The following is a 26,829-nucleotide window of genomic DNA, read 5'->3' on the forward strand; positions in this document are numbered from 1 at the left end:
TTCCATTTTAAATGTAATAAAAAATGTACAGTCCCTTCATTAGTGACTTATTTGTTTATGGGTTAGGGTTAGGGTCCTCCTGGTCCTGTTGCAATGGCAGTTTTTTTTTTGCCATTTTCCAAAGAAAACCACGGATTCCTTCCTCTTGACAAAAACAAAACATTTATGATGTTGGCTGGCACTTCACCTCCAACCCCATCACTTCAAATATCATGTTGTCATGTCAAAACGTTTTACCAGTATAGGCTGTGTATGAAAGATAGACACAGGAGCCGTTATGTCACCAGCTGGTTTGTGGATTTTGAAGCCGTGGGTTTGGCTTTTAGTCGTCGCCATCTTGGTATTTTGAAACCGGACATAAGCGAGGAGTGGAGCTTAATAGGAACCCAGTGACACCACACACTGCAATACGGTAGCAACCTGTCAAACACTAAATGGTAGTAATTCACAAAATGTATTCATTGCTGGGGCTGCATGGTGACTTGGTGGTTAGCATCATTGCCTCGCAGCAAGAAAGTCGCCGGTTCGCATGTGTGGATTTTGCATGTCCTCCCCGTGCAGCGTGGGTTCTCTCTGGGTTCTCCAGCTTCCTCCCACAAGGTCCAAAGACATGTTGAGGTTAATTGGTGATTCTAAATTGTCCGTAGGTGTGAATGTGTGTGTGCTTGGTTGTCTGTCTCTAAGTGTAGCCCTGTGATAGACTGGTGACCTGTCCAGGGTGTCCTCTACCTTCACTCTGAGTCAGTTGGGATAGACTCCAGCCCCCCATGACCCTAGCGGGGATTAAGCGCTGTATAGATAATGGATGGATGGATGTATTCAATGCTGTATTTAAAAAGCAATTTAGATCATAAACTCATTGGGAAAATGTTAACAGAGGTAACAGATCAGGTGAGAAGTGGTGTCCTTTTTCTCATACATGTCTAACTTTTGTAAAAATCAGACTTTTACAACCAGAGTTGTCCTCCCCTGCTGGTTGTTAAAAAAATGCAGGTTTAAGATACTGCTGCATTGGATGCATTTTTCAGACCCAGAGGCTTCATACATCTTTAATATACAGTCGATGACACCAACAGAAATCAGCTGTTGGTGGTGTGGCCAGTCCTGTATCATTTTACCTGCCTGCCACTGAATGGGGAACTCCAGGTAGACGACTACATACCGTCTAGTGAGTACATACTGGCCTAGTAAGTGTTTAAAGGAAATGCTTTTTGATGCATTTTCTTTCCATTAAGTTCTCCCTAATGAACTTGGTGGTTTTCATCCAATTTTATTTACTATAATTTATCATCCTGCCTGGTATCTCCCTGAATTTGTGTCCGTTTTTGTTATTGTAATATCCATCTTGAAGATTTCACTAATGCTCAAGCTATTGATTTTCCTAAACATCACTGCTTTTGTGACTTCAATCAGTATCTGCAGCTGTAGAAGGAAATGTAAGAAAGCAGCGCACAGATGGGAGAAGTCTGGTCTCCAAGTGCATTACAACATAATATTCATTATAAGAATAATATGAAAGACTTATTATTTCATTACCACAATATGGTTAAAGATGCAATTTCTGTTTGTCAGAATTTATTTTTACACATCAACACAATGCTAGATTTCTATTTAAGACTGTCAACCAGCTGCTAAATCCAGTCCATCCTTGTGTCCCATGCAGCTGAAAGTGATGTAGACAGTGAAATGTTGTTATCCTGTTTTACTGACAAAGCGGAGTCTATTAGAGCCTCTATTACCCCCAGTGCCACTTACTCCGATGTCCTTCACCCTCAGCAAGATAGTCTGAGTCACTTTTATCCCATTACCTTGTCCGAACTTTTAGAAAATGTGTTCGATATGAGAGTTTTTTGGTGCTCTCTTGATGTCATGCCGGCAATTTTTTTTTTTCGAGAAGGAATGGAATCTGTCAGGCCCCGTTCGCTTTCCTTTTGGAAGATTTCATTGTCAAATGGTTGTGTCCCAGATTGTTTTATTTTAGATCTGTATTTCTCTGTTAAACTACAGACTGATTTCAAAAGTTTTAGAGAAAATACTTTCCAAACAACTCTTCTATGAACTCGAGAATAACAGTTACTGAGACTGCACTGCTCAAGGTTACCGATGACATTATAAAGTCCCCTGATGATGACATGTCAGTCCTCGTATTTCTGGACCTCAGAGCAGCCTCTGACACAGTCAATCACAGCATCCCACTGGGCTGACTGAGGCAGTTAGTGAAGACATCTGGTACAGCTTTAGAATAGTTTTCATCATACCTGTTTGAAAGGAAGTTCTCTGTCTCTGTGAACAACCATTTCTGTCAGTCAGGTATGGTGTTCCACAAAGCTCTGTTTTGGGACCCATTGTATTTACTTTATGCCTCTGCTACGGCGCATTTGTCATTACCATGGTGTTGCTTTTCTATTTTTATGCTGATGATAGTGCTTCTCCTGCTTGCTCTGACTATAATATGCTGAATTCTCTTTATTACCACTTTTGTGATTCGGATATCACAAAACTTTCTTCTCACAAAACTCACAAAAAACTGGGTCATAGCATGTGGAAAAACAGATTCTGCCGTCAGCTGGTCCACTTTTGGATCAAGCCTTCTGCAGCATTCCACAAAGCATGACCAATCCTATTTTTTTCCATCCTGAAAATATTTCAAATATATGATCTATTGTTTTATTACAAAGCAAATGCAAATAAATTTGATCAGAATTCATGTGGGGTGTCTGGAATAATCGTTTGGGTCGGACAGATCAGCAGCTGAGCAAATAAAAAAGCAAATAATGAACCAGCAAGTGGACAAACATATGACATGATGTTATGTGATTTCATTTATTTTTTTAGCAAAAGCAAGAATTATGAAGAAAAAGGCAACAGAGTTGCACAACAGTGAAGCCAGTGTTAATGAGAGAAACAAAGATGGATAGCATCAATGGTCCAAAAGAACTCCTGAACCCGGTTGGTTTTAGGTAGAAGGTCTCACCTGTGGGGCTCTCCAGTCCACCAGCTGCTGTGTCCCCACCTCCCCCCTCGGTGGCGGGAGCATTGGTAGCGCCGGCTGTGGTACTTCCTGTGTATTTCTTACTGCTGCTGTACTCAGTGCTGCTCTCATCGTCCCGCACTGTCGTGGCTCCTGATTGGATGCCAGAATCTGAGGCATAGTAGGTCTGCTGCCACTCCGCCACCTTCACCATGCTGTCAGCCTCGCTCACTACGGGGAACAACACACGTCTTGGTTTTAGATACTACTACTGCCAATACTGCTGATGCTAGGATTAAATGCTTGTACTAATACTGCCACTAGTACGGTTGCTACGACTGTGACTAGTGCTACTACTAATACTACTGCTACGAATACTTACACTGTTGTTGTACGATGTGACTCTGTACTCTACTACGACTACTTCGACTACTACTAGCACTTCCACCACTATGAGTGCTATGTCTGTTACTTCGAATGCAACTTCAACTGCTTTTATTACTACAACCACTGCATATATTAGGACTAAATACGAGTACTAAATGCTGCTATTTGATGATTTTTTAAAGAAATACTTCTATTTCTGTTGATCCGCTTTTAACCGCTGACCGAGGTGGCTGTGCTGCAGTAGTGCATTTAGGTTCTGAGCACTACCTTTGACACAGTTTTCATCCTATTCTTCTTTGCCGTGTAGCAACCTGAGTTGGTCTTAAGGGAATTGCTCTACATCTATTACGCTCATGCCTCTGACGTAGAACCTTCTTTGTCAGCAACACGCCAAACCAAATGTCTGTTCATCTACGGGAACATTTACTTGTGGTGTTCATCAAGGCTCTATGCTTGGTCTACTGCTGTTTTCAATTCCTCTGAGCCAGATCACTCAGTATCTCCCATGAAGCAGCTACATTTCAAACTACAGTCCCAGGTGGGCATCAACAAACATGCCTCAAGGACGTAAAACGTTGGCTGTCCCAAAACACTGATAATAAATCTAATGTTAGTCATTTGTCCCAACTCATATACTTCAGAGTAAACCAGCACCAACTGACCAAAACTTCAGAAGCCAACTGTTATTGTTGATGCTGAGCTCTCTTTTGATGTTTAAGTATCGAGCATTCTCTACTGAAACAAATCTACACAATGATATCATTCCACTTTGCCCTGACTTTAGGATTATACATGCATTTATTTATTTATGTTTGATATATGACTGCATTTTATGATCCCTTCTTGGTATCCCTTCTGTTTTATGACCTGATTGCTTTAATGATCTTTCACTATTACTTCCTCTACTATTACTGCAACCACAAATGTCCACCAGTTTCCATTCCACAGGTAGCAACAAACACCCAACCTAAGGACGGGTCACATCACGGAAATGCTAATTCTACTTGAGTCACTAACCTCTTCTACTTTATGGATAAGTTTACTAGTAAGACAACATCAGACATTGCACCTTGCTATCTGTGCATATGTGTTTTAAATATACATAAACAGAAAATCAGAGCTGGCTGCTATGGTGTCAGAACCCTTACTTTGCATGGACATCATCTCTGTCCAGTGGTACCACTGCCTTCACGGACCTCTAACCTGAAGGGAAAGAGAGGAATCATTAGGTCTGGAAACAGGATTGCAAACAACATTCAAGCTAATCCTCTTCTAGAGGATTAGGCTTTAATCACCAGATTCTGCAAAGCATGTTAAGGCATAAATGGATATTCTCATATTCCTCCAAGAAATTCATCTATATATTGTATATACACTCACTTTAATAGAAGAACCAAGTGTGAACCAAGCACACACAAAACTTCAGGACCCTTCTTTACAGTTACCTTGAATTGTACCAAACCCAACACAAACACCAAAACAGACCAACCATAGCAACAAGGGCCTTCCCCAGCAGGACAGCGCCCCCTGCACAGAAAACAAACTTACATGTCGGGGAACACAACTAGGAACCTGCGGTGTTGACCCAGCCCCCAAACCTTCAAGATCTATTGGAAAATGTCCAATCCATGTAGGCCCCACACCAAAACCCACTGGAGCTAACACCCCCTGTGGTTCTGTGTCCATGGTCCAATGGGTCAAAGCTGTTTTTGGAGGGACAACGGACGCCTAGACAATATCAGGGTGGTGGTTTTAATGCAAGGTGGCTCGGTGGTTAGCACCATCGCGTCGCAGCTAGAAGATCCCCAGTTAGGACGCCCGGGATCTTTCTGTGATAGACCTGTCCAGGGTGTCCCCTACCTTCACCCTAAGCCAGCTGGGATAGACTCCAGCCCCCCATGACCCTAGTGAGGATTAAGTGGTGTATAGATGATGGATGGATGGATGGATGGATGGATGGATAATTGATCGCAAACAAGCAACAAGGTACAATGATGATAGTTTATTTAAAAGGTCATTTTTTTGGCATTAACCTTTAGTTTGGTATAACATCAGTAATAATCTTAAAGATGTCAGCTGTAAAGATTTAAGAACTCCCTCTATGTTGCTGCTGTTTTGAAAAGAAATTACTTTTTTTCCTCCGTAAAGAAAAAAAAAAAAAAAAAAGCCTGAAGTGCCGCTGCAAGTCACACAAATGTCAAAGTTGTGAAGCACATAAAACTCCAGAGAGCACACTTATCTAACACCCAGGAGCCATGGCTGGGGAGAGGTCAAAGCATCTCTCATCTTGCCTGCCAAGAGCCCTTCACAGACCCCTCTGCCCTGCGGGAGTTCACACTAAAGCTCAGAGGAAGATGAAGTGTGTGTGAGTGTTGATGCGAGTGCTTATGAGACTTTTTTTTTTAAAACACTCATGTACAGCACATCCATCAGTCAAACAGGATGACACCTTGTTATGACCCAAGATGGATCAAGATTGGTGGCACGCATCTTGTAGGTCTTATATAATTTTTAAAAATATGAGATATTTCGTTGGGTGTGTGCTGTGAAATTAGTGAGCAGGTGTTAAAACTTCAGACCAATTTTAATTATTTCAAATTGATCTCAGATGCAAATAATTCTTGACGAAATCAAACAGCAATACATTTAAAAGTTTATAAAAGAGATCATTGTGTCATGGTTTGTGCTCATCATTCCCTAGTGTGGATTGACTCCCTACAGCTGGCTGATTGAGCCTACCTATAAATGATCCCACTTTATCACGGCCTCCGTAAAACCCCGGCTTCTCCAGTCCCCAGATTGTTTCGTGACTCTGGTCCAGCCACAGTGACTCTCCGGCCACCTCCAGTGAAAGAAGCTGAGACTCTAATACTTGTGGCTCGCTTACTCCACTGATCTTGTGTGCAGATCCTCCTGAGTGCCTCACCTGTGCTGCAGCCTACTTCATCTTCAGCGCAGCTCACCCTCCTCAAGCTTGCCGCGTCCAATTGATCATCTCCAGCCAGCCCTCAGCCACCTCTGCTCAGCTTTAAGGACTCTTTATTTTAATGAATCCACCTTTTCTGCCGCTCAAACAAAGACCACACACTGATCTGTTCATCTTAGCTCTATCTCTTTCTTTTCTTTAGTCAAAAGGCTAACTCAGAGTATAAGTGTCTACCTATTCAATATATACAAACCGCTTATATGCTGGGATATAATAGACTGTAAGGGAAAAGTAGTAATGCATTGAATCAGAAAGAAATAAGCAAGTGTAATGACCTGAGCCACTTATCGACGTCTCTAATGGCAAAGTTTGTATGGTGCTTAGCAGTGTTCAGCACCTACTGACAGTAAGCCAGGAAGGGACTTTATTTGTGAATAAAAAGCAGTCGTGATCACCAGTTTATGAATGTGGATTGCACACACGTCTCTCTAAACCTCTCCAACTGGCTAAAATGACTAAATGCAATATAGCAACGTTGTGCTTCATGACGTTTGGTGATTGGTGAGAGTTGCAGGTAAGGATTTTTTGAGTAGAGGGCTGCACTATAAAACGAGATTATTGGGTTAGCGGGATATGTTGAGCCTAAAGTCAGAGTTTTCAGTGTCACGAAGGCGGCTCTCCTTTAACCTGCTGGATCTCCATGATAATGAAGCTGGTCAGGAGCAGAGTTTTGGAGTTAAATCAGATGTAAGAAGCGTCTCCCTTTAACCAAATCTATTGCTGATTCTCTGAGTGAAACAGACTCTCAGTTGAGGGAATGTGTTAACTAGTTGAGCTGTATGTTGCTAATATCACTGAATGAAGCCGTGCAGTTACAGTATAACACACTGTATGCATCACATTGTCATGGGAACCCGACATGTATTCAGCTGATGACACAAAAAAAATCACATAAATATGTTTTTATGTTTGGCTCTGATTTGCTGCCAAGTCTGTTTACTGTGCTGGTGCTGCAGCTGTTAGAAAACAGATTAGAAAATGGATTATTCTACTGGTATGTATCACTGAGAATATCCAATTTCACTTTTAGTTAGCCACAAAGACAGTGATATCCTGCTTTATGGCACAGGGTCAGACCTTACTGCACTTCAATACCACCTCATGTTTAAATGAAGGGTAACATCTTCAATGTGCAGCTGTCAGAAATAATCAGCTGCACTCATCAGTAAAATAAACATATTACTCACATTTAATAGTTTTCTGTTCCTGTCTTGCATCATTTACAGTCGCAGCACTTTTTATCAACCTGTTGACTGAAGTATTCGGGACACGATTGTTTCATTTTGTGCTGAAGAAGAGTCACACGGTGCATAAAACGCCCTCTTTTATGTTAAAGCACAGAAAGTTTGAAGCAGAAAGTTCACAAAGAAAGTTGAAAACCACCTTCGTGATACCTGTGATCTCTGACTGGGGCTTTAGTTTTTGTCGAGCCGACTTACACAAAGACAGCCTGGATATGTCAAACTTACTCCGTAGTACAACCCTCTGGTTTGATAGGACTTTGTTTACAGACTCGTTGTTTAAAGGCTGTTTGACACATTTGGATTTTTTTTTTTTCTTTTTTAAAGAAAGAAAAATATCAGATCTCACACTGCCCTTGTGATGAAGACACACGTATTCCATTTCAAAATCTCTCTTACCTATAGAGCTCCAGGTGGTTGTCTTTGGGCCCGGTCCCTTTGGTTTTTTAGGGTTACATTTACCTGTTAGTATCTGACCTGCCTCTTGGCCTCGCCTGAACTCCGGCTTCTGCCTCAACTTGCTTCTTATGTTTGTTTGCCAGCGGGCTTTTAAAGCTTTATGTCATGTTTTGTAAGTAAACCTCCCTCTTTACTTTAGCTTCTTGCATCATCCTTTTGGGTCTTCCTCTGAACAGAGTTCTGACAGTACAGTCTGGTCAAGCAGATAAACACCTGGGAGCATTTCAGAGCGGGTAGAAGATTTTTCATCAATGGGGAGCCAGTTTTTTTTTTATAAAACATGTTGGACACCTTCTAGAGGCAGCACCCTAAATTCACCAAGGAGGTTTTGTTCCTTTCCCCCCGATCCTGAGCCAGTAACTCCTGCTTCGACCACGTCCTCTACCACTCTTCCATGGCCTGCTAGACTCTGGCCTGATGCAGTCCCCGACTTGGCTCGGCTTCCATCAGCTTGCCTGCCAGCTTCCTTCCTGAACCTGGCCCTCAAAATCTCCCGGTGCCACTTTTTGAAAAGTCTACCATGAGGAGAAGCGGCCCTCGGCTGCCAAATCATCTCGGTCCCTCTCAGCTTCACAGTGCCAAGGAGGTTCTGCCACCCAGCACCTGCTCTGGAGTCTGTTCCTGAGTCATGCTTGACCATCAGAGTGGTGCCAGTCCTGGCTGTCTGCCCGGCCTTCAGGCCTTTCTCCTGCCTGTCTCATCACCAGGATGTCCGGCCAAGTCTGACTACTCTGGTCACCTTTCCATTTTGTAAGTAAGTAAAGCTTGTGAATGAAGGGATACTGTAAAAGGCCCAAAAACAGAAGCTGAATATTTGATGGGATGATGCTCTCCGTCTTGTCCTATATTCGTACAATGCATGTTTGAGGAGTGAAACTTAAGATTACTCTGCCAGGTGGAGAACGAAGCCTTAACTCCCTGTTTACTCATTCACAATATCCCCTTTGTGGCACAGACGTAAGGTTGGGTTAACGTTAAGATGAGACTAAATCATTAAGAAATAAATGTAAGTATTTTATGTTCTCTGATGTGATGGAAACATGACTGTGTGTGTGTGCGACATCACTTTAAAACTATATGTAGATCTGTTTAGTGTAGAGGACATTCCTCTGCCCACACAACATTGATTAACTCTCAATTACAACAAGTTTACTGAACATGGGAGACAGCAGTAACTGTTTTGTATGGGAGCAAACTTCACAATAATGAGCTTGACTGATGACTATCAACTCACACCAACCAAACAAGTTTAGTCAAGTTCATTCAAAACATTTGTAATTCTACCTATATTTGAAGATTTCTGAGGCAATTTTCTCAAACTAAATACCGGACAGAAGATGTAACTCCATTACAGGTGGGTATTAATAAAATAAAGTCTCTATCTGGATATCTAAATCAAACCACACACATCTCTGCAGAAGACTCTCACATGAAACTAAGCAGATCTGGACTTTTTTTTTTTCCAGCAGGGCAGAAGAGAGATGATGGCAAAGAGTAACGCCGGGGGAACTCTCCGGGCAGATGGAAGACAGACTTGAGCAAAAAAAGGCTAAGCAAGCGAAGAGGTTCAGAAAAAATGCTGAAACTGTGGAGCTGAGTCTGTGATCTGACGGTGTGGCGGAGTTGAAGCCCAGAATTTATGGCAGAGAAAATTGAAGATGATTGCCAAATGGCTGCCCAAACCTCGCAGACAGTTCCCGCTACTGTAATCAGGGCACGGCAGAGACGCACAAGAAGAGGAAGACAAAGAGATGCTCCTGGCAACGAGGGAGAAGAGGGCCTGACGCACACTTGCAGATAAAACCCATCCACCTTCTTTCTGTCTGTGGTCCAAGCGGTTGTCTTTTTCTTGGTCTCCCTCAGTAGTGGATGCGTTGCCATGGTTCCACCATAACGTAGCCTCCTCTGAAGGGCTGTGCTGAGATGTGTCTGCTACTTGAACTCTGGGATGTGTACCCTCTTATCTGAGGTGGAACTGACCGGCATTTCAGAACCTTTTAACCCTGAAGTACTGTGAAGATGTTCAAGCTGCCAAGACAAATGGTGGCTACTTTGAAGAATCTAAGATATGAAACACGTCAGTAACATGTGAAATCTAAATGTTTGTCACCTTCTGTTGTCTTCTCAGATCATATACGTACCTGCGCTTCACCAAGGGTCAGGCTGCTTTTGGACCTTTGCAACCTTCGACCACAACGGCCGACCCAGTTGAACTTCTTTGAGGTCTGTTTTCCTTGAGAAAAAGTATCTACTGAGTGGTTGGTACATGTGACTGTCGACTTGGAGAGGACAACAATTGCCAATATTCTGCCCTCTTGATGTCAACATCACCATCTTAAATGTAAAATTCAACATAGAAGCCAACATACAAGCCCTCCATTGTTCTATTTCCTACATGTTCGTAGTACTGCAGTTCCACCCAAGTTGTTTTGCTGAACTCAGATTTAACGATTATGGAAATGGCCGATCACGGGGCTGTTCATGTAAATGGTTGCACCACTTTGCGCCTGCCCCACGTTCATGTAGTGTAAAGCTACCTAGTGGTCCTTCTCCTCCTCTGTTTGGGTCATACAAATGGTAAACGGTAAATGGACTGCACTTATATAGCGCTTTTCTACCTTAAAAGGCATTCAAAGCGCTTTACAATGTGTTTCTCATTCACCCATTCATACACCAATGGCGACAGAGCTGCCATTTAAGGCGCTAGCCTGCCATTGGGAGCAACTTCAGGTTCAGTGTCTTGCCCAAGGACACTTCGACTGGGGAGGGGGGCGGGGGATCGAACCGCCAACCTTACGATCAGAGGACAACCGCTCTGCCACCTGAGCCACAGCCACAACTTGACATGTCTTTGTCTGACTAAGCTACAGCAACACTACTGGTAACACCAGGGTTTCCTCAGGTTGCCCATCCAGGTGACCCACCAAACGCAGCGGGACAAGACGTAAACTCAGTTCCTATTCATTTTTTTTCTGTTGTAAATCCATACATACTGGTGGCATCATCTCAGGTGCCAATTCACCTGAAAACACATTCACTTCCTAGATCAGCATGCTGTACCTTGACCACTTTATATGGTGTGTTTGTTGGGTGCATTAATGGAGTTGCATTGGTCAGAACAGAAAAGATATGATGAACACATCATTTAAACTTAATTTGTCTGTATACCAGGTTGAATGCGCTCCACAGGTTGAGCCACTGTCATGTTCTTGTGGACTTTTGCAACAGATATTTCACCTATTTTCACTATGATTGCACCAGGATGCCTCGGTTCCAGCAGGTGTTAAAACTGCACATCTGTTTCAGGACAACATGTTCCTGGATCTCCCTGCAACTGTTCACTTTCACAACTCCTTGCCTTCAAAAATCCTTCCCAGTGTCTTCCTCATCGAGTCCCCTCATTTCAAATAACGAGTTCTGTGCGGACCGAGCACACTGTGCAGCCTCCTGAGCAGACTGTCAGTGAAGTGTAAATTGCTCTGCGCCTCCAAATGTTTGGGGAAATCCCTGCCTAATTAAAACTGAGCAGGCTCTTTAAGATACATGTGGCGTTAAAAGTGCCACGGAAAGTTTTGCCGCTGGAAGTTGGGAGCGTTCCCCCAGTGGTGTTTAAACACTGCAAAGAAAAGTGCGTGGAGGAGAGAGGAAAGCTCAGAGAGGAAACAGAGAATGCAAGAAGAGGAAAAGTCAGGATGGAGAGTGAACTGATGAAGACGTAAAGGAAGAAAAAAGTAGAGGTGGTGGAGGAGTCATGAATCGTTGACCTGAGACACAGACCGATATAGTTTGTCTGTTGCTGTCACTATCATTACATCATTTTAAAACTTGACCCATACTCAAGGAGCACTTTAAGAGCATATTAATACTGGGTTGGACCTCTTGTCATGGATCCTACAAGATGTTGGAAACCTTGAGGACATCAGAATTCCAAAGGTGTTCCACAGAATTCCCATCTGCTGACTGGGAAGGTCGCCGAAGTCCACTGGCTCACCATCACGTTGTTGTTTTGACACAACGTTTGCTTTGGAGTCATTAGAAGAAGGTCATTTGTGTCCATCATAGACAAAGAGACATACTGTGGCATTCAAACCATGATTGTCAGTATTAAGGGCCCCATAGTGTCCAAGGAAACATTCTCCACACCATTACACCACCAACACCCCCGTTTGTTGGCACCAGGCAGGTTGGCGCCGTGGATGAATGCTGTTGATTCGGAGCCACCATCTGCTTCCTCAGCAGACGTAGCGATTCATTAGACCAGGATACATCTTTCCGTCTTCTACTGTAGCCTCACATTTCTGGTCTTGGCTGACAGGAGTGAAACCCGATGTGGGTTTTTTTTTTTTGCTGTCGTAGTCCATCCACCTCAGAGTTCCAACATGTTGTCAGTATGAGCTGCTTTTGTTTTTAGGCACATTTGTAAAGACTGCTGAGCCTTTCTGCCAGCCTGACATCTCACCTCTGTCATCAACAAGGCACTTCCACCCTCAGAACTCACTGGATGCTTTTTGTTTTTCACACCGTTCTCAGGACCGTTGACGTGAGAAACCCAGGAGATCAGCTAACCGGCCCATCTGCCACCAACAATCAGGCGAAGATCAAAGCCACCAAGAGCATATTTTTCCTCATTGTGACGTCTGATCTGAACATTAACTGAAGATCCTGAGCAGCATCATGTAATTGGCGTAATAACCAGGTAAAGAAACATTCCTAATAAAGAGTTTAGTGAATGTACATTAGTTTTACCAGGTGTTAATGAGAGGATGTTATCCGACAAGAGCTAAATGAGTTTTCTTGTTCCTTTACTGTGAGCATTGGTGTGCAGTTTGTTTTTGCATTCATCTGGTGGAGGGGGAATGCTTCTCTTCTCTTCTCTTAAATCTGTGCAGTTTAAACAAGTGTGTAGTGGGAACGTTTAACCTCCAGTGCACCTACAAACTGGAAGGTAAGAGTAGGGATATGGCCAGAATGTGGATTTTTGACAACAAGGCAGAATTCAAAGCGGCTCTCTCCTACACCTCCTGGTCCAGGAGATCACTTTTGCCAGCTTGCTGAAGCAAACAAAACAAATCCTTGACTATGAAAAATGTATTTAAATTCAAGCAGAAACAGCAAAATGTTGCACTGACTGACTGTCAAATTCTGTAGGTTTAATTCTGTCATAGTTATAGACATGCAAATATGCAACAGTGCACATCAGAAACAGCCTAACAGGTTAAAAATCCCAGTGAATAAAGTTCATTCACTATCCACGTTTCATTAAATGCAGCTACCGTGTCCCGATGCAAGTGAAAGCAGCATTATGTGACTGTAGAAGTCAACAATGCAGACAGTGGATGTGCCCTTGCACGCGGCTCTATTCACACCGCGATAGGTACGTGTCCAACAGTTGCACTGCCCCTAATATCGAGCACAGAAATACACATGGGCCTTCCTGTGAATGTTTCTGAGAGGCTGTGAATTTTTACAGGATGTAGCAGCTGGTGACAGGTTGTAATAATTGGTGGCACACAGCACATAGATCAGGATTTGTAGGGAATTAAGGACTTTGCTGTTCTGTATCCGGCAGTAACTACTTTAATTATAACCTTTTTAATTTTGAACTATAGAGGTGTGGAACGTCCTTGCACAGCATCTCCTCATAGCAAGCATTTGTTTTTCTGGTGCACAAGTCTGCGCTGTTACAAATGTTTGGGCTGCATACAGACGTCTACAGAGCTTGGGTGGATGATGAAATTTCCTTGCAGACACGTAAACGTGAAAAGCATTCATGAACACCGTGACAAAAGACGTAGTTTGTGCCTTTTTATTAGAGGCAAACACACACATCTCTCCAAAATCACACAAAACACGCCTGTTTGTGTTGATTTTTTTTTTCTGCTGCGAAGACAGTTAGGTTTGATTATCATGATAGTAAATGTAATCTGCTTTTTTGACTAATCCGATCATTACCAGGTGCGGCAGTTCCGTTTGTTTCTTCCAGCTGTTTGTCTTAGGAGCTCATTAAATACCTGCAGCATCAGACGGCAGCAGGATCCAATTTGGCATCTCCAAAGTAAGAGTCATTTAACTTCAGTAACTTCGACAATTAGTTCATAAATTATCCTTAATATGGAGAGAGGATCAAATACGATGCCATCCATTAATCCATATGTGCTAAAAGACGTGACCTCTTTAATCATTAAAGCACCAAAACATGGCGACAGGTAGCCGAGTAACAATAAAAACGCATTTTATTGTACCGTAGGTTGCTGTTGTTAGATAATTATCCTCACATTTGGACAAAACTTTCAGCATTGAAGTCATAAATAAACTATCAGTAGCTTGCCTCAAGGTGATTTTTATTTATTTATTTGTTTTATTTTTTAATTTTTGGAGGTAATTTGAAGACCAAAATGTTACCTGTACCTGTATTAATATCTGCACATCGTAGCATTCAAACAAGAAACCAAAGCATGCGACTTCCTCACTCAACACATACGAAGAGTCCATTTGCAAAAACAGATAACTCCGTCTTCACAAACCTTCAATAAACCCTCTTTTCCATCGTCTACCTGAGACAATATCAATCAAACTTGAGTTATCTCCATTTTTGTCATTTCTACTGAGTCAAACCCACTCAGCTTCAGTTTGATCGACATTATCTGAAGCAACCAACAATAAATAAGTTTTCTGAAAATCTACAAAATTGCACTCATCTATTTTTGCAAATGAACTCTTCATATATTATTCAACTTGCCTCTGTACTATAACAGCATGATAGAATTCCTGAACTGTCTTTTCATTTTTCTGCCACCCCATGTTTGCGCTGAAATGTTTGATATCATGAGAAATACAATCATGGACAGCCTCCCTTGTGTGGGGCTCCTGATTTGCAACTCAATCAATCAGTCATGCAGCCTCTCTCCTGCAGTCTGTTACATCTATTTACATTTACACGGAGAGGAAGCGGTGTCGAACGATCGGCTGGAATCGCGCTCTTTAGGAAAGAGAATACCGAACGAGGCTCATGTTGTTTTGAGCATTTCACTGCATAATTTCATTTTAAGCAACATTAGCGCGCTTAAAAACTTACTTTCTTCAGCTTTTTTTTTTTGAATGACTCTACTGTACCTCTGCTGACAGCCGTGTCATGTTGACGTTCAGTTAAAAAGACTGCACATCGCACTTTGAATTTCAGTAATGGGTCCACTTCCTGCCGCGTCTGCTCACCTTCAGAGCAACAATATGTAATTGCTTTCTTTCCGTTAAACGGTTGAACCTGTCTCACATTTTAAACTGTTTTAAATGCAGCATTACTGTCAGTCTGTAAAAAAAAAGCTACGTTCTGTTTTTCTCTTCACCTTAACAAACTGGACTTTTCCATCGCCAAGCCTGTGATTCTTAAACTACGCCGGCCATTGTGGGCTGTGAAAATCCCGGCTGTGAAATTCAACAAATGAATAGCCTTTAAGTTGCATTAAAAATTGACATATAGGACGTGAGTGGGTGGGATGAAGGGGACTCTTACACCGGGCTGTGGGCAGAAATAACGGAGTGGCCGCTGTGAGTGACATCTCGACAGCTTAAATGGCGCCCTGTTCTGCTTTGATAACAGCCGTGCAACGTGTGTGAAGACGGTGTGTGCGCGTGTTTTCTGCATGTGCATCGATATGTGAATTTAATATGCATGCGTGTGTGTATAAGCTTTTCTTTGATGTTGTGTGGAAAGAAGTGCTTCCATCAGAGCAAGATGTGAGTTTGTTTTTTTTTTGACATGTGGAGAAAAGCCATCAGAGAGCAAAGCAGTGGGAATAAATGTGATGTTGTTCAAACAGGCTGGGTGCTTTTTGCTGCGAGACATGGCAACCAAGTTTCCTAGTGACAGTAATAGCGCAGTGGAGTTAATTTAATAACAACCATCAGCAAGTCGGGATTCGAGTGCAATCAAGGTCAGATTTTTAAGCTAAAAAATGCAAAATGTGCTCATTTTTTAAAAAAATACTCCAGCTGTTTGGCTGCATTCTGACAGCTGATGCTGCTAACAGGAGTCAACAAGACATAACAGCCTCTTTAGCCCCTTCCACACATGCACTCCCTTCCATTAATCTGACAGGATCCGAAATCATCGGTTTTATGTCTGAGTGACCACAATCATTACGCCCGAGTACATCCAGTCGTGTGAGGCAATTTGTTTTTTTTTTTTCCAGTTTCAGCAACAATATTGGTCCAAAAACATCTCAAGTCGCAATCGGCAGAATCCACAGAGAGCACAATGGACGCAATCCCAGAACGCCTCACGGTACGTTACGTTCACTTTGCTCTAAAAGGTCGCATTAATACAAACTGAAATGTCTACAAAAAAACAAAACTCTAAAAGCTCACCCGACTCAGCGGGTCGCCCAGTTGAACGAATGCTGGGAAAAACCCAAAACTATGTGCAGCTGTCACACTAGAAATAAGCAGCGGAAAAAAAAAATATATTAACACGTGATTAACAGTTTTCCAGGAGCCTTCCTGTTTTGTATCAATAGCTGTGTTTTCTCCATCATGCAGTTTTATATTCCTCATAGCTCGCCATTATAATAGCCAGCGTTAACAAATAAAGAGTTTTAGATTTGTTTGTTTTTTCAAATGGGCTCACACAAAGAAAGCCTGACAAGATCCCTTAGATCATGTAGGAGTGAATAAATATTGTTCAGAAGTTAGTTTTACCAAAACTGTTGCATCACAACAAAAAAGAGAAGATGCCAGGACTGATTGATTCTATCCGACGATTGTTGGCTATGTGAGGAAGTGGCATGTGGCTACGTTAGCGCAATGTAAGCACTTGTGTACAACGCACACGTATTCATCAAGCCTAACCTGTTGCATAGTTGAGGTGCAGCTCAAGCACCTTAGAATTTCACTTGATAATATGGAACTATACAGAGCAAACGTGAAGAAACAAAAGAATAAAATCCTGGGATCCTGGATTATACCGCCCATGTGAGTACAGTGGTGTCAGCCAAAGAGTCAAACACACTGCGGTCAACAGAAAGCACCAGAGTTGAGAACATGGGTTTGTTAATTGCTGCACTCTTATTCTGTGTTCCTTTCTGGAATATTTCAAACATTCATTTAAATTCTCAGCCTTGACCTGCAATGATTCAGGTACGTTACAGTTTCCGAAGTAGGAGTTGGTTTTGGTATAAGTGTCGTCACAAAGGTGCCACATTTTGCAGTCCCACAGTAATGGAAAGACTAATTTGGCTATTTCCCCTGAGGTTAAATAAGTCATGAGATCTGAACATAAAGGATGATTCCAGTTCAATTCAACCTGTTGTATGTCCAATTAATGTGGCTATTATGGCTCTATAGGTCCTGCTAACTTTGCACCCTTCATCTCTTTAATGAAACAAGGAATTGCTCAAATTACCATATATGAGAGTGGCCAGCTTTAACCTTATATAGCTTTCCCAGAAACACGACTCATTGTAAACAGTTGTCTTTGTGTCTGAAGCATTCGCCACCTGCAGTGGTCGGTATCCAAATGAGTAGGAAATACACCAGGTTGCAATAACTCAAAATTATTATTTAACGCGGACACGAGGCTGATATCAATCTTCTCATCTCACCAAAAAAAAAAAAAAAAGCAGGAAGCTGTGACTCGATAATCTGACCCTGAACAATCTGAAAACTTTGCTATCCGACAGGTTTTTAGGAAAAATGAATGGAACCCATTAAAAACAGCCTTAACATACCGACAGCCTTGGATTCTGACTCCAACATGACATTTTATGTCACAGATAAGGATAATGACGTATTATCTGACTGAACAATCCCACAGATTGGCTACCCCTGGAGTGGAAGTGGTCCCCCCCAACTGCACCAAATATTCGGATATTTCTCATTAATTGGGCCTGAATATCCAGAGACCAGAAAGTGCTATTCAGACCAGCCCTACTAGTTATTATAACAACTATGAACAATAATTAACAACAAATGACCCTTCAAGCATCAAGCCTTTGTTGTATCTCTACCTAGATGGCCTTGCTATCCGACATAAAAGAAGGTTTTACATTTAGTGTCGGATCATCGAGTCACGACTGTATTTGGAAAATGATGCACTGCTCCTTTAACAGCGGAACAAAGGATGAAAACTTGGAAAATCTCCCTTTCACTCTCCTCACTCCCCCCTTACCATCCCTTCCTCTCTCTCTCTGTGTCTCTGAGAGAAATTGCTTTTATTATTGCAACATTTACGGTGCCAAATAGCCAGACACTGTTCGCATTCTGTTTATGACACAGACAGAAAGTCACCCGTACACACTGGTAGGCCGTCGACAATGTTCAGACTGCTGCATCCATCGGTTCTTTAGGGAAGCTTCTCTCAGAATACAAACAGTGTGTCGTGGAATAGTGGGTAAGAGAGAGTTAGCTATTCTTTTCAAATTGTTTCTCTCTGTATCCAGTTCATTGTCAGAAACTGCATTTACAGAATATAATTTATTGTTGGTGTTGCATTGAATTACAAGCATGAACTCTATTATACTTGATATCATTGTAAATATTTAAAGACAGGAAGTGCTTGGTTTCCCTCTAAAGGTGATCCATCACTATGCATTTAATATTAAGCTACATTCCCTTTACCCTGAAAACAGCCTGTAGGATGTTGAATTTATTATTTTTTATTTATTTTTTTAACCATATTAGGGTCACGACCAAAATGCAACCGTTTCTTGGCTCAAGGTCTGTCGGTTCTCAAAGTTTAATGGCAGTTATTAAACGGAGAGACGCTCTTAAAACAAGGAAGTAGGAATGGTCGAAGTTTTTTTTATCTTGGTCTGGGTTGCAGCTTATTTATCAGAGCAGTAGACCAGAATACGTCCTTCTTCAAGGTGATGACCTCCAGCTTCTCCCAGGGGTCAACAGTCTTTTCCCAACCAGGTGTTAGATAAAAATCCTCCCACATGTTCAGAGTCTTCCTCAAAGTCTCCTCTAAGTTAGAAAACCTTGGGAGAAAAGCATTTCAACTTTTAAAATGAGCAGCCGTTCTACTCAAAGTTTCTTCCTAAATATGAGGCATGACGTAGGAATGTCTCTCCTGATCCATCGTTTCCTGATTACAAGTGTAGCCGACCAATCAGAGTTGTCTAAAAGTCCTTTTTCCTTGTCATATCACTGATTTCTTCCAGGAATTCAAAGGCATTCCCAGGCCAGAAGGATGTTTTTCCCTCTAGGACATTATGGTCTTGGGCTACCTCCCATTTGGGTATGTCTGGAGACCTCAGGATGCAACTCATTCAGCATCTCAATTGGAAACCTGAAGACTCACAAAAGTAGGTCCTACCCTAAACTAGTTGCAAACCAATGTCCATTCAACGGGGTCCCTGCAACAGATGCAACCTGTTTTTCTGTCACAACCCAGCTGATTACCACAGGTTGGGAAGGGTGGCTGACAATCGGTTTTAATCTAATCCCTGATGTCTAGATTACAATGAGCTCCTGTATTATTGATTTGAACACTCCATGAATCCACCCGTTGATCTAATTCTTCTCTGAAGAACACGACCCTGAGCTTCAACAAGTCCTTCTTTTTACCAACACGGAATAGAAGGCTGAAATCATGAAGTCACATCTTGTCTAGCGTCTGTTTCACCAGCGTCAGTAAGTCAATACAATCTCTTATTTAGCATTACCTTAATTAGAAGAAACATAGGGAGCTCCTGGAGACAAATCTCTGTCTCCGCAATCAGTGGTAAACCATTTAAGTATGATTATCATCACTGTCCGGCTATTTTCTCTCTGCAGAAAGTGTCTAAATCATCACAGTTTAGTCATAAGGTTGCACAACTGGATATTCTTCAGCAATACCATCTTCTAGTCAGCCAAGATCTGAAAAACACATGTACACAGAAAAACTAGAACACCAGTTTCCTTCCGATGGCTGCTTGGTCCAATTGTCTTCATACTATCATAAACTGTAAACCCAAATCCCAATTCATGTCGGCAAATCCCACAATCCCACACAAACTGAACAAATTCTATGATAGATTTAAAAGACAAACAATCCCTTCCCCTCAGATCTGCAAAGGCTCACACCCTCCCTCTTCCACTAGATCAGTCAACAACTGCCCATCTCCCACCCCACCCCACCATAACACTTTATCTGATATCACCACACCCCACACTGTCTTCACCTGACATCAGGTTAACTATGTGATAAAGACACTAAAGGCTTTCTGACTGGTCTCTCTTCGACTAGTCCTTGGACCAGCACATGCTTTAAATCACCCCAGTCCTCCAAAAACAGACAATCTCTGGCTTGAATAACTACAGACTGCAACACTTGGGACAGTCCCAACATTTACACAAGTCTTATTCGTGGATTTATGCTCCTGCATTGTTCCTATATTACTTGTTGCCAAACTGGCACAGCTCAATATTCCATTCTTACTCTGCCACTGGATCCACAACTTCCTGACTAACTGGAGGGTGGGAAGCCTCATCTTAGCTCATCTATTCCTCAGCATTGGTGCCCCCATGGAATGGAACGTGTCCGCTCCTCTCTTTTCTACACCTTTTAGTGTTAAATGATGAATTATGAATTAACAAAACAGGAAAAATCTGTAAAACCATTTTTCAATCCCTAATGTAAACATTTTTTTTCTTCAAATAACAAAAATCACCTGCAAAATAACAGCATCTTTTGCTGATTTAAGTAAGTTACAGTAGAAAAATTTATGTAATTTTGCAGTTAAACAGTAAAAATAGAAAATTATCATTTGTAGAAATACTAAATTTTGACTTGAATATCATTAACAGGGGTTGCAAGGTGGTTAGCACCATCGCCTCCCAGCTAGAAGGTCGCCAGTTCGTGTCCCGGTGTGGACACCCGGGATCTTTCTGCGTGGAGTTTGCATGTTCTCCCCGTGCAGCGTGGGTTCTCTCCGGTTTTTCTGGTTTCTTCCCCCCAGTCCAAAAACATGTTGAGGTTAATTGGTGATTCTAAATTGTCTGTAGGTGTGAATGTGAGTGTGCTTGGTTGTCTGTCTCTAAGTGTAGCCCTGTGATAGACTGGTGACCTGTCCAGGGTGTCTCCTGCCTTCACCCTGAGTCAGCTGGGATAGACTCCAGCCCCCCATGACCCTAGTGAGGATTACGTGGTGTATAGATGATGGATGGATGGATATCATTAACAGTTTTGGCCTGCTTTTTAGGGTTAACATGTAAGTAAACTGCTCATACACAGCGTTTTTCTTCCTCAGTGGTTCTCAAAGCGCTTTACAAAGTGTTTCTCATTCACAGATTAACACAACAATGGCAATAGAAGGTGCTGACCTACCATTGGGAGCAACTTCAGGTTCAGTGCCTCAACAAAGGACAATTCACTTCACCTTACAGTGTAGTCTTCCTTTATTTCTGTCATCACAGAATGTATAGGTATGGCACACATCAAAAGGACATCAAAGTTGCATAACGGTGTGACAGAAAAAGCACCATCCCCACCGCTCTCTCTTTCTCCTCAGGGACTCGATGACTCATGTACCTGTCTGAGATCCTGAGGTGCAGCTTAACAGAAAACGTCACTGCCTTTAAATCTATATTAAACTCTTTCTTCAGTTGTGTCCATAAAGCCCGACATGTAGATTTATGTTTTCAGTCAGACAACGACGGTTTAACTCCGACGAGCACAACGTCCTCTTTCTTTTTTTTTTTATTTTGGTTTCTTTTTCTTCAAGGTCAGAATAGCTCTCTGTTCTTCATCCTTCTTGCGAGACGCACACTGGAGCATGCACACACTCAGCAGTGTCCGATTTTATCAGACAGAAGGGAATCCAGCAGAGAGAGAAGAAGGAGAGAAAAGCAGACAGTGAGAGATTTGACTTGCCACTTGTCATTGACCTTGTCAGTTCCGTCGTGACGACCCACTACACCTATTGTTTGTTTGTGTCTCTGTTTGTGTGAGTCATCTGCACAGACTTGACAGTCAAATGACAGTTTGTCACCGAAACACACACACATATACAGACACACACACACTTGAGTTAGCTGTGTACATTCTTTTAGCGTGCGAGTTTGTGTGTTGACACAGGGCTTTTTTGTCTGTGTGCTGCCAAACCTACTGCAGTGAATCTGATGACATTGTAACTCCCACTGACGGCTATCCAATTACACACCTGATAGGGAAAATACACACATATGCGCTCATAAACACTTCCATGTGTTGTGAGCAGCTGAGAGGCTGACAGTCGACTTTCTTTGAAGACTGCACCCATTAAAATCCTTGATTATTTTCCCTATGACGGCTCATTTTAATTTCAGCTCCTTTCTGCAGATCCACCTGACACACTTCCTTGGTGTCTTGCTTGATCCTTCACTGTGAAAATACTGATGTAGGACTAGCGGGACTGATTGTGGATTGTGCTACGCTGTTATCAATTTTCAGTTGTATTTTGCAGGTGAAACAAAAGTACATCACTGGCAACGACTTGCTTAAGACCAGGCCAGGGTGATACGGCCAACAATATTTATCGCGATATAAATGAGAAAATTTGTGATAACGATATAACCGATTGACGCTAGACAAAATACTTCAAAATTGCACAACTTTATTGGCGCAAATAAAAAACAATTAACAAGCAGCTGTTTTTGATGTGCATTAAAGCTATGGGGGGTGGCGGCGGGTGGCGGGCGAATATTCAGATCTCAAAATTGCTATGCGGACACCAGAACGACGGAATGTTCTGATATTCAGGTCCAGCCCTACTGCGTCGGTCAATGCACTGCATTCACCCTCCTCCTCCTCGGTCACCACCATGCTTCTCGCTCCATGTCCACTAGACCGGACGAAAACAATGGCATTCATTCAAATTCTATTGCAATATTTCAATTTCATATCATCCCCTGACATTACACCGGTATCACCGTGCACGGTATGATATGGCCCAGCCCTACTCAAGACTACTACTACTCCTATAGTCTGTTCATCAGATGTGCAAACCTTTTCTTACATCTGGAATCCTACCAACTGCTAGCAAATCCTTATAATTAACCATTTATTAGTATTGTCCGCAACAGTCATTGTGTTCGTAATGCTAGTTTACCTTCTTAGTAAATGTTTCTAACTCAATCCACAGCAGCACTTTCGGTGAGTGTACCTGATGAACTGAACTGTCACGTTGAAGTCAGATACACACCAGGCAGAGAATTTATTCATACTTTTAACGACCTAGGACCATTCTGTCAACTGAAGCACAATCGTTTATTGAATTCCAATGAGTGTCATGTTGGCGAATACTGAGTTGGGCTTTTTGCAGCGCGGTGAAAGGCTTGTCAGGGATCAGCGGTGACTCCCGAGTCGGCTCATCCCCAAAAGCTCCCATTTTAAGGATGAAGAGAAGTCTGGGGGTAATGTTGGTCTTGAGGGTTGGGGTGGATGTAACGTTGATATGCTACTTAGGGTTGCTCTTGCAGCCAAAGGTGAGCTGAATTGTGAAGTAGAAGGCACCTTTCCATTAAACCCTGGAATAGCACCAGTGGCCGAGATGGATGGGAAGGACTTTGAATGCACTTGTGATGTCGGCTTTTGAGAGTCAAGCTCTGCGAGTTTGATTAAGAAGATGCCATGGCTTACGGTGGAATATTGCAGAGAGGATAGATTGCTGGGGACTAAGCTGTTGATGCTTGGAACGTGAGTGCTTTAAGTAGCTGAAAGGTGTTTGATGATGTGGTTTTTTTTTCCCAGAATATTTCCTGGTTGCCATACCGAGTGGACTGATGCCAAAGATTGGGAAAGCCTCGTTGTAGCTGATTGGTTTGGAGAAGGTCTGGAGTGACTGAGGTGTGGTCTTGCTTCTGCTTCAGCTAAAGACTTTATAACCATTTGGTAACCTGGACGTGTTTCTTCTGAAGACTGGGTGTACACAGCTGAAAATGCCAGGGCCTCTTCTGAAAATATCCAGCTGGGAGCAGAGAGCACTTTGGCGGCAAAGCGCTTTTCATCCGATATGCTTTGGTTGGTATGATAGGGAATATTCATGGAAGTAGTTTTTGATCAGCTGGCAGCAGCTCACATGGTGAATGACAGTTTCCCTCAAACATTCATTTTCACATTAATATTGTGGTAGTCCAGGGGTGGCATTTGGTACAGACTTGGACATATACAAAGCAGCCATATTAACTTCTCCTCCTTGTACTTCATACATCCATCCATGTCTTCTGCAGGGTTGAGCCGCAGAGGCTGCAGACAAAGCAGGTCATTCCAGAAGCTCATCTGCTCAGCATTGTTTTCTAGTCCTTCCTGGTGGAGAATTCCCAAACTAGATGAGCTGTATAATCTCTTCAGCAAGTTCTGGGTCTAACCCGGAGGTCTCCCCCCAGTTGGATGTGTCCCAAAAGCTTCCAAAGGAAGTCGTCTAGGAGGCGTCATTATCAGATACCTTAACACCCCAACTGGCTCCTTTCAACAAAAAGGAGCAGCAGTAAAACTACGCTTTGGTGGAAATGCCTCCTAATAGCTTTAACCTGACTTGAAGATGACTGTGAATAGAGATTTTCCTTTAGAAAGTTTTTATTCATGAAGGAAAACACTGAAATCTATCATGACAGTTTGCATGATGTTCGGGAGTTAGGAACAGCCTGTGATAACTTCTTCATCTTAACCACGGTTAAAATATCAAGAAATAAGCCTGATACAATGACAGCGAGACAAGACTGGGTAACAAGCAATGAGACGGAGAGGTTAGAAACACAGGAGGAAATAGTGCATAAATGAAAGACGGATATTGTTGTAAAAAAATGGCAAGGTCCGTGAGAGTATGACAGAAAATCACAAAAAAGAAACCACTCAGAAAGACAAAGAAAAAAAAAGAGGAAAGGTAGGACACAGAAAAACACCAGTCTCAATGTCAATGGCACTGGGAAAGGGGGTTTTGGGTCCTATGGGGGTTCTGCATGGTGGGGCCTCTGTGGATCAGGCGTGTTCCTGCCCATCCCACAGATGGTCAATTGGATTGGGACTTTGGGAGTTTTGGGCGGATTGGATCGTCCTGTGCGTCAACCCACTCCTGAGTTGTTTGTGAGATGTGGTGGGGTATACTGTCCTGCTGGGGAAGGCTGCTGCTGCTGCTGGGGGTGTACTTATAAAGATCTTCAACTGGGTGGTTGGTGTCAAAGTAACAAGACTGAAACTTTCCCAGCAGAACATTGGATAGTAATGAGATGATCAATGTGATTCATTCCATCTGTCAGTGGTTTTGATATTGTGGCTGATCAGTGGAAGCGCGAAGGACAAAAATAAAGCTGGAAGCGTAAGAAAGTGTATTCTGCATCTCGTCCTCTGTGCCCGTCCTCTCCTCTGCTCATCATACTGGCTCCCTGCTGCAGCTCCAGTTCAAACTCTGCTGCTGGTCTCCAGGGTAGGCGTGATGGACAAAATTATTCTTTTTTTGGGACACAGTTTGTTTGAATCAGGTCGCTAAAAATACGTTGTGATTTGTCCACCAACTTGTTCAGTGGTCACTTCCCATGAAGGCTGGAATACACCAGGAGATAGTGTATTTCATTCACAACCAAGGTTCTAGTTTTTAATGCGTCCCTTTTTTTAAGTCACAATCGATGACCGATGTTCATCTACAGAACGCCCTTACATTCCTCACCAGCTCTCATAGCCCATAGTCGTCAGAGGAAGCAGCTTTCAAGTCACAAGTCTGACAAAACAAGTGGATGAAGGAAGATAATTCTGTGCAGCGAAGTGAATCTGAACCTGTATTTCCTGTCAGGGAATGTATTGTTTGTGAATATCAAACCAACACAAGACAATGAAGGGAACTGTTTCTTTTACCACCAAGCCAAACTCTGCCAGAACTCACTCTGTTCTGGTACCACCTGCAGTGTAGCAAGCACGAGGACATTTCAACTGGGCAACAGTGGATTCCATGTTGGTTTTACCAGAGTGCATTCATTGTGGATGAAAACATCATTGGTAAGTTGTTTCATATTCATTACTGCTCATCATAAAAGGCTGCCTGTCTAGATTTTTCAACGTACTGTTCTGTGAGTCTCCAACCAATAAAATACCAGGTTGACCAATGAATTCACTGCTGCCTCTTTGCACTTGTTCTGCTTCTTACGGCATCCCTGATGGATTGTTCATGTGTAACTGGGTTCATCCACTCAGACCCTCCGGGCTTTATTAATTGTACTTGACTTGTTTTCTTTTGGGACTTTTAGAGTTAATACATATACCAGTGTCTGTATGTTTTACTGTAATAGCTATATTTAATAGTAGCTACATATAACAGTGGCCTCGCAGTGCATTGGGTTCTTCTTCGCCGAGCTAGAGGAGGAAATTTAATCAGCTAAGTTTTGTACAATGTCCCTTATGAGCTGTAACTGTTTAACTGGGTTCAGCAGATCACTGCCAGCATGGATGACTGAAACCCCCCGGGAGCCTCAGTAAGTATTTCATTGTAATGCTGCTAACGCTTTCTTTTATTTTAATTGGTAAAGCTATATTTGGGGCATACGAATACATCTGAGATAATGCAATATCAAGTGATATTTACACTTAGTGTTGAATGAACACTGTTGCTAGGCAACAAACAAAAAATGGACACAGTGGATGAAAATCATCTTTTAAAAAAAAAAAAAAAATTCCTTCCTGGGTCTTTCACAACCTTTCTACTGACGGCCTTAGAGAGCTCTTCAGATCCCGGCATGATAATACAAAACAGTTCAATAGCAGCACGATGTCAGAAGTTACGCCTGTCACTCAAAAAGGTCTCATCAATTACACCGAGTTTGGATCCCCAGATTTAAAT

The 26,829-nt window shown here is 42.4% G+C and overlaps 1 protein-coding gene across 1 annotated transcript in view; it reads right to left on the reverse strand.

The window, feature by feature from the left end:
- The window catches only part of LOC103359554 (junction plakoglobin-like), a 139,218-nt gene that overhangs the window by 56,422 nt on the left and 55,967 nt on the right, over positions 1–26,829 (reverse strand). The window contains exons 2-3 of the mRNA XM_008284948.1: positions 4,507–4,561; positions 2,975–3,202 (exon numbers count right to left, since the gene is read on the reverse strand). Of these exons, the coding sequence (XP_008283170.1) occupies positions 2,975–3,202; positions 4,507–4,522 (244 nt within the window). The 5' untranslated portion in view covers positions 4,523–4,561. The remainder of the gene's footprint in view (positions 1–2,974; positions 3,203–4,506; positions 4,562–26,829) is intronic.

This window comes from Stegastes partitus, unplaced genomic scaffold, assembly GCF_000690725.1.
Source record: "Stegastes partitus isolate 25-593 unplaced genomic scaffold, Stegastes_partitus-1.0.2 Scaffold381, whole genome shotgun sequence".
NCBI lineage: Eukaryota > Metazoa > Chordata > Actinopteri > Pomacentridae > Stegastes > Stegastes partitus.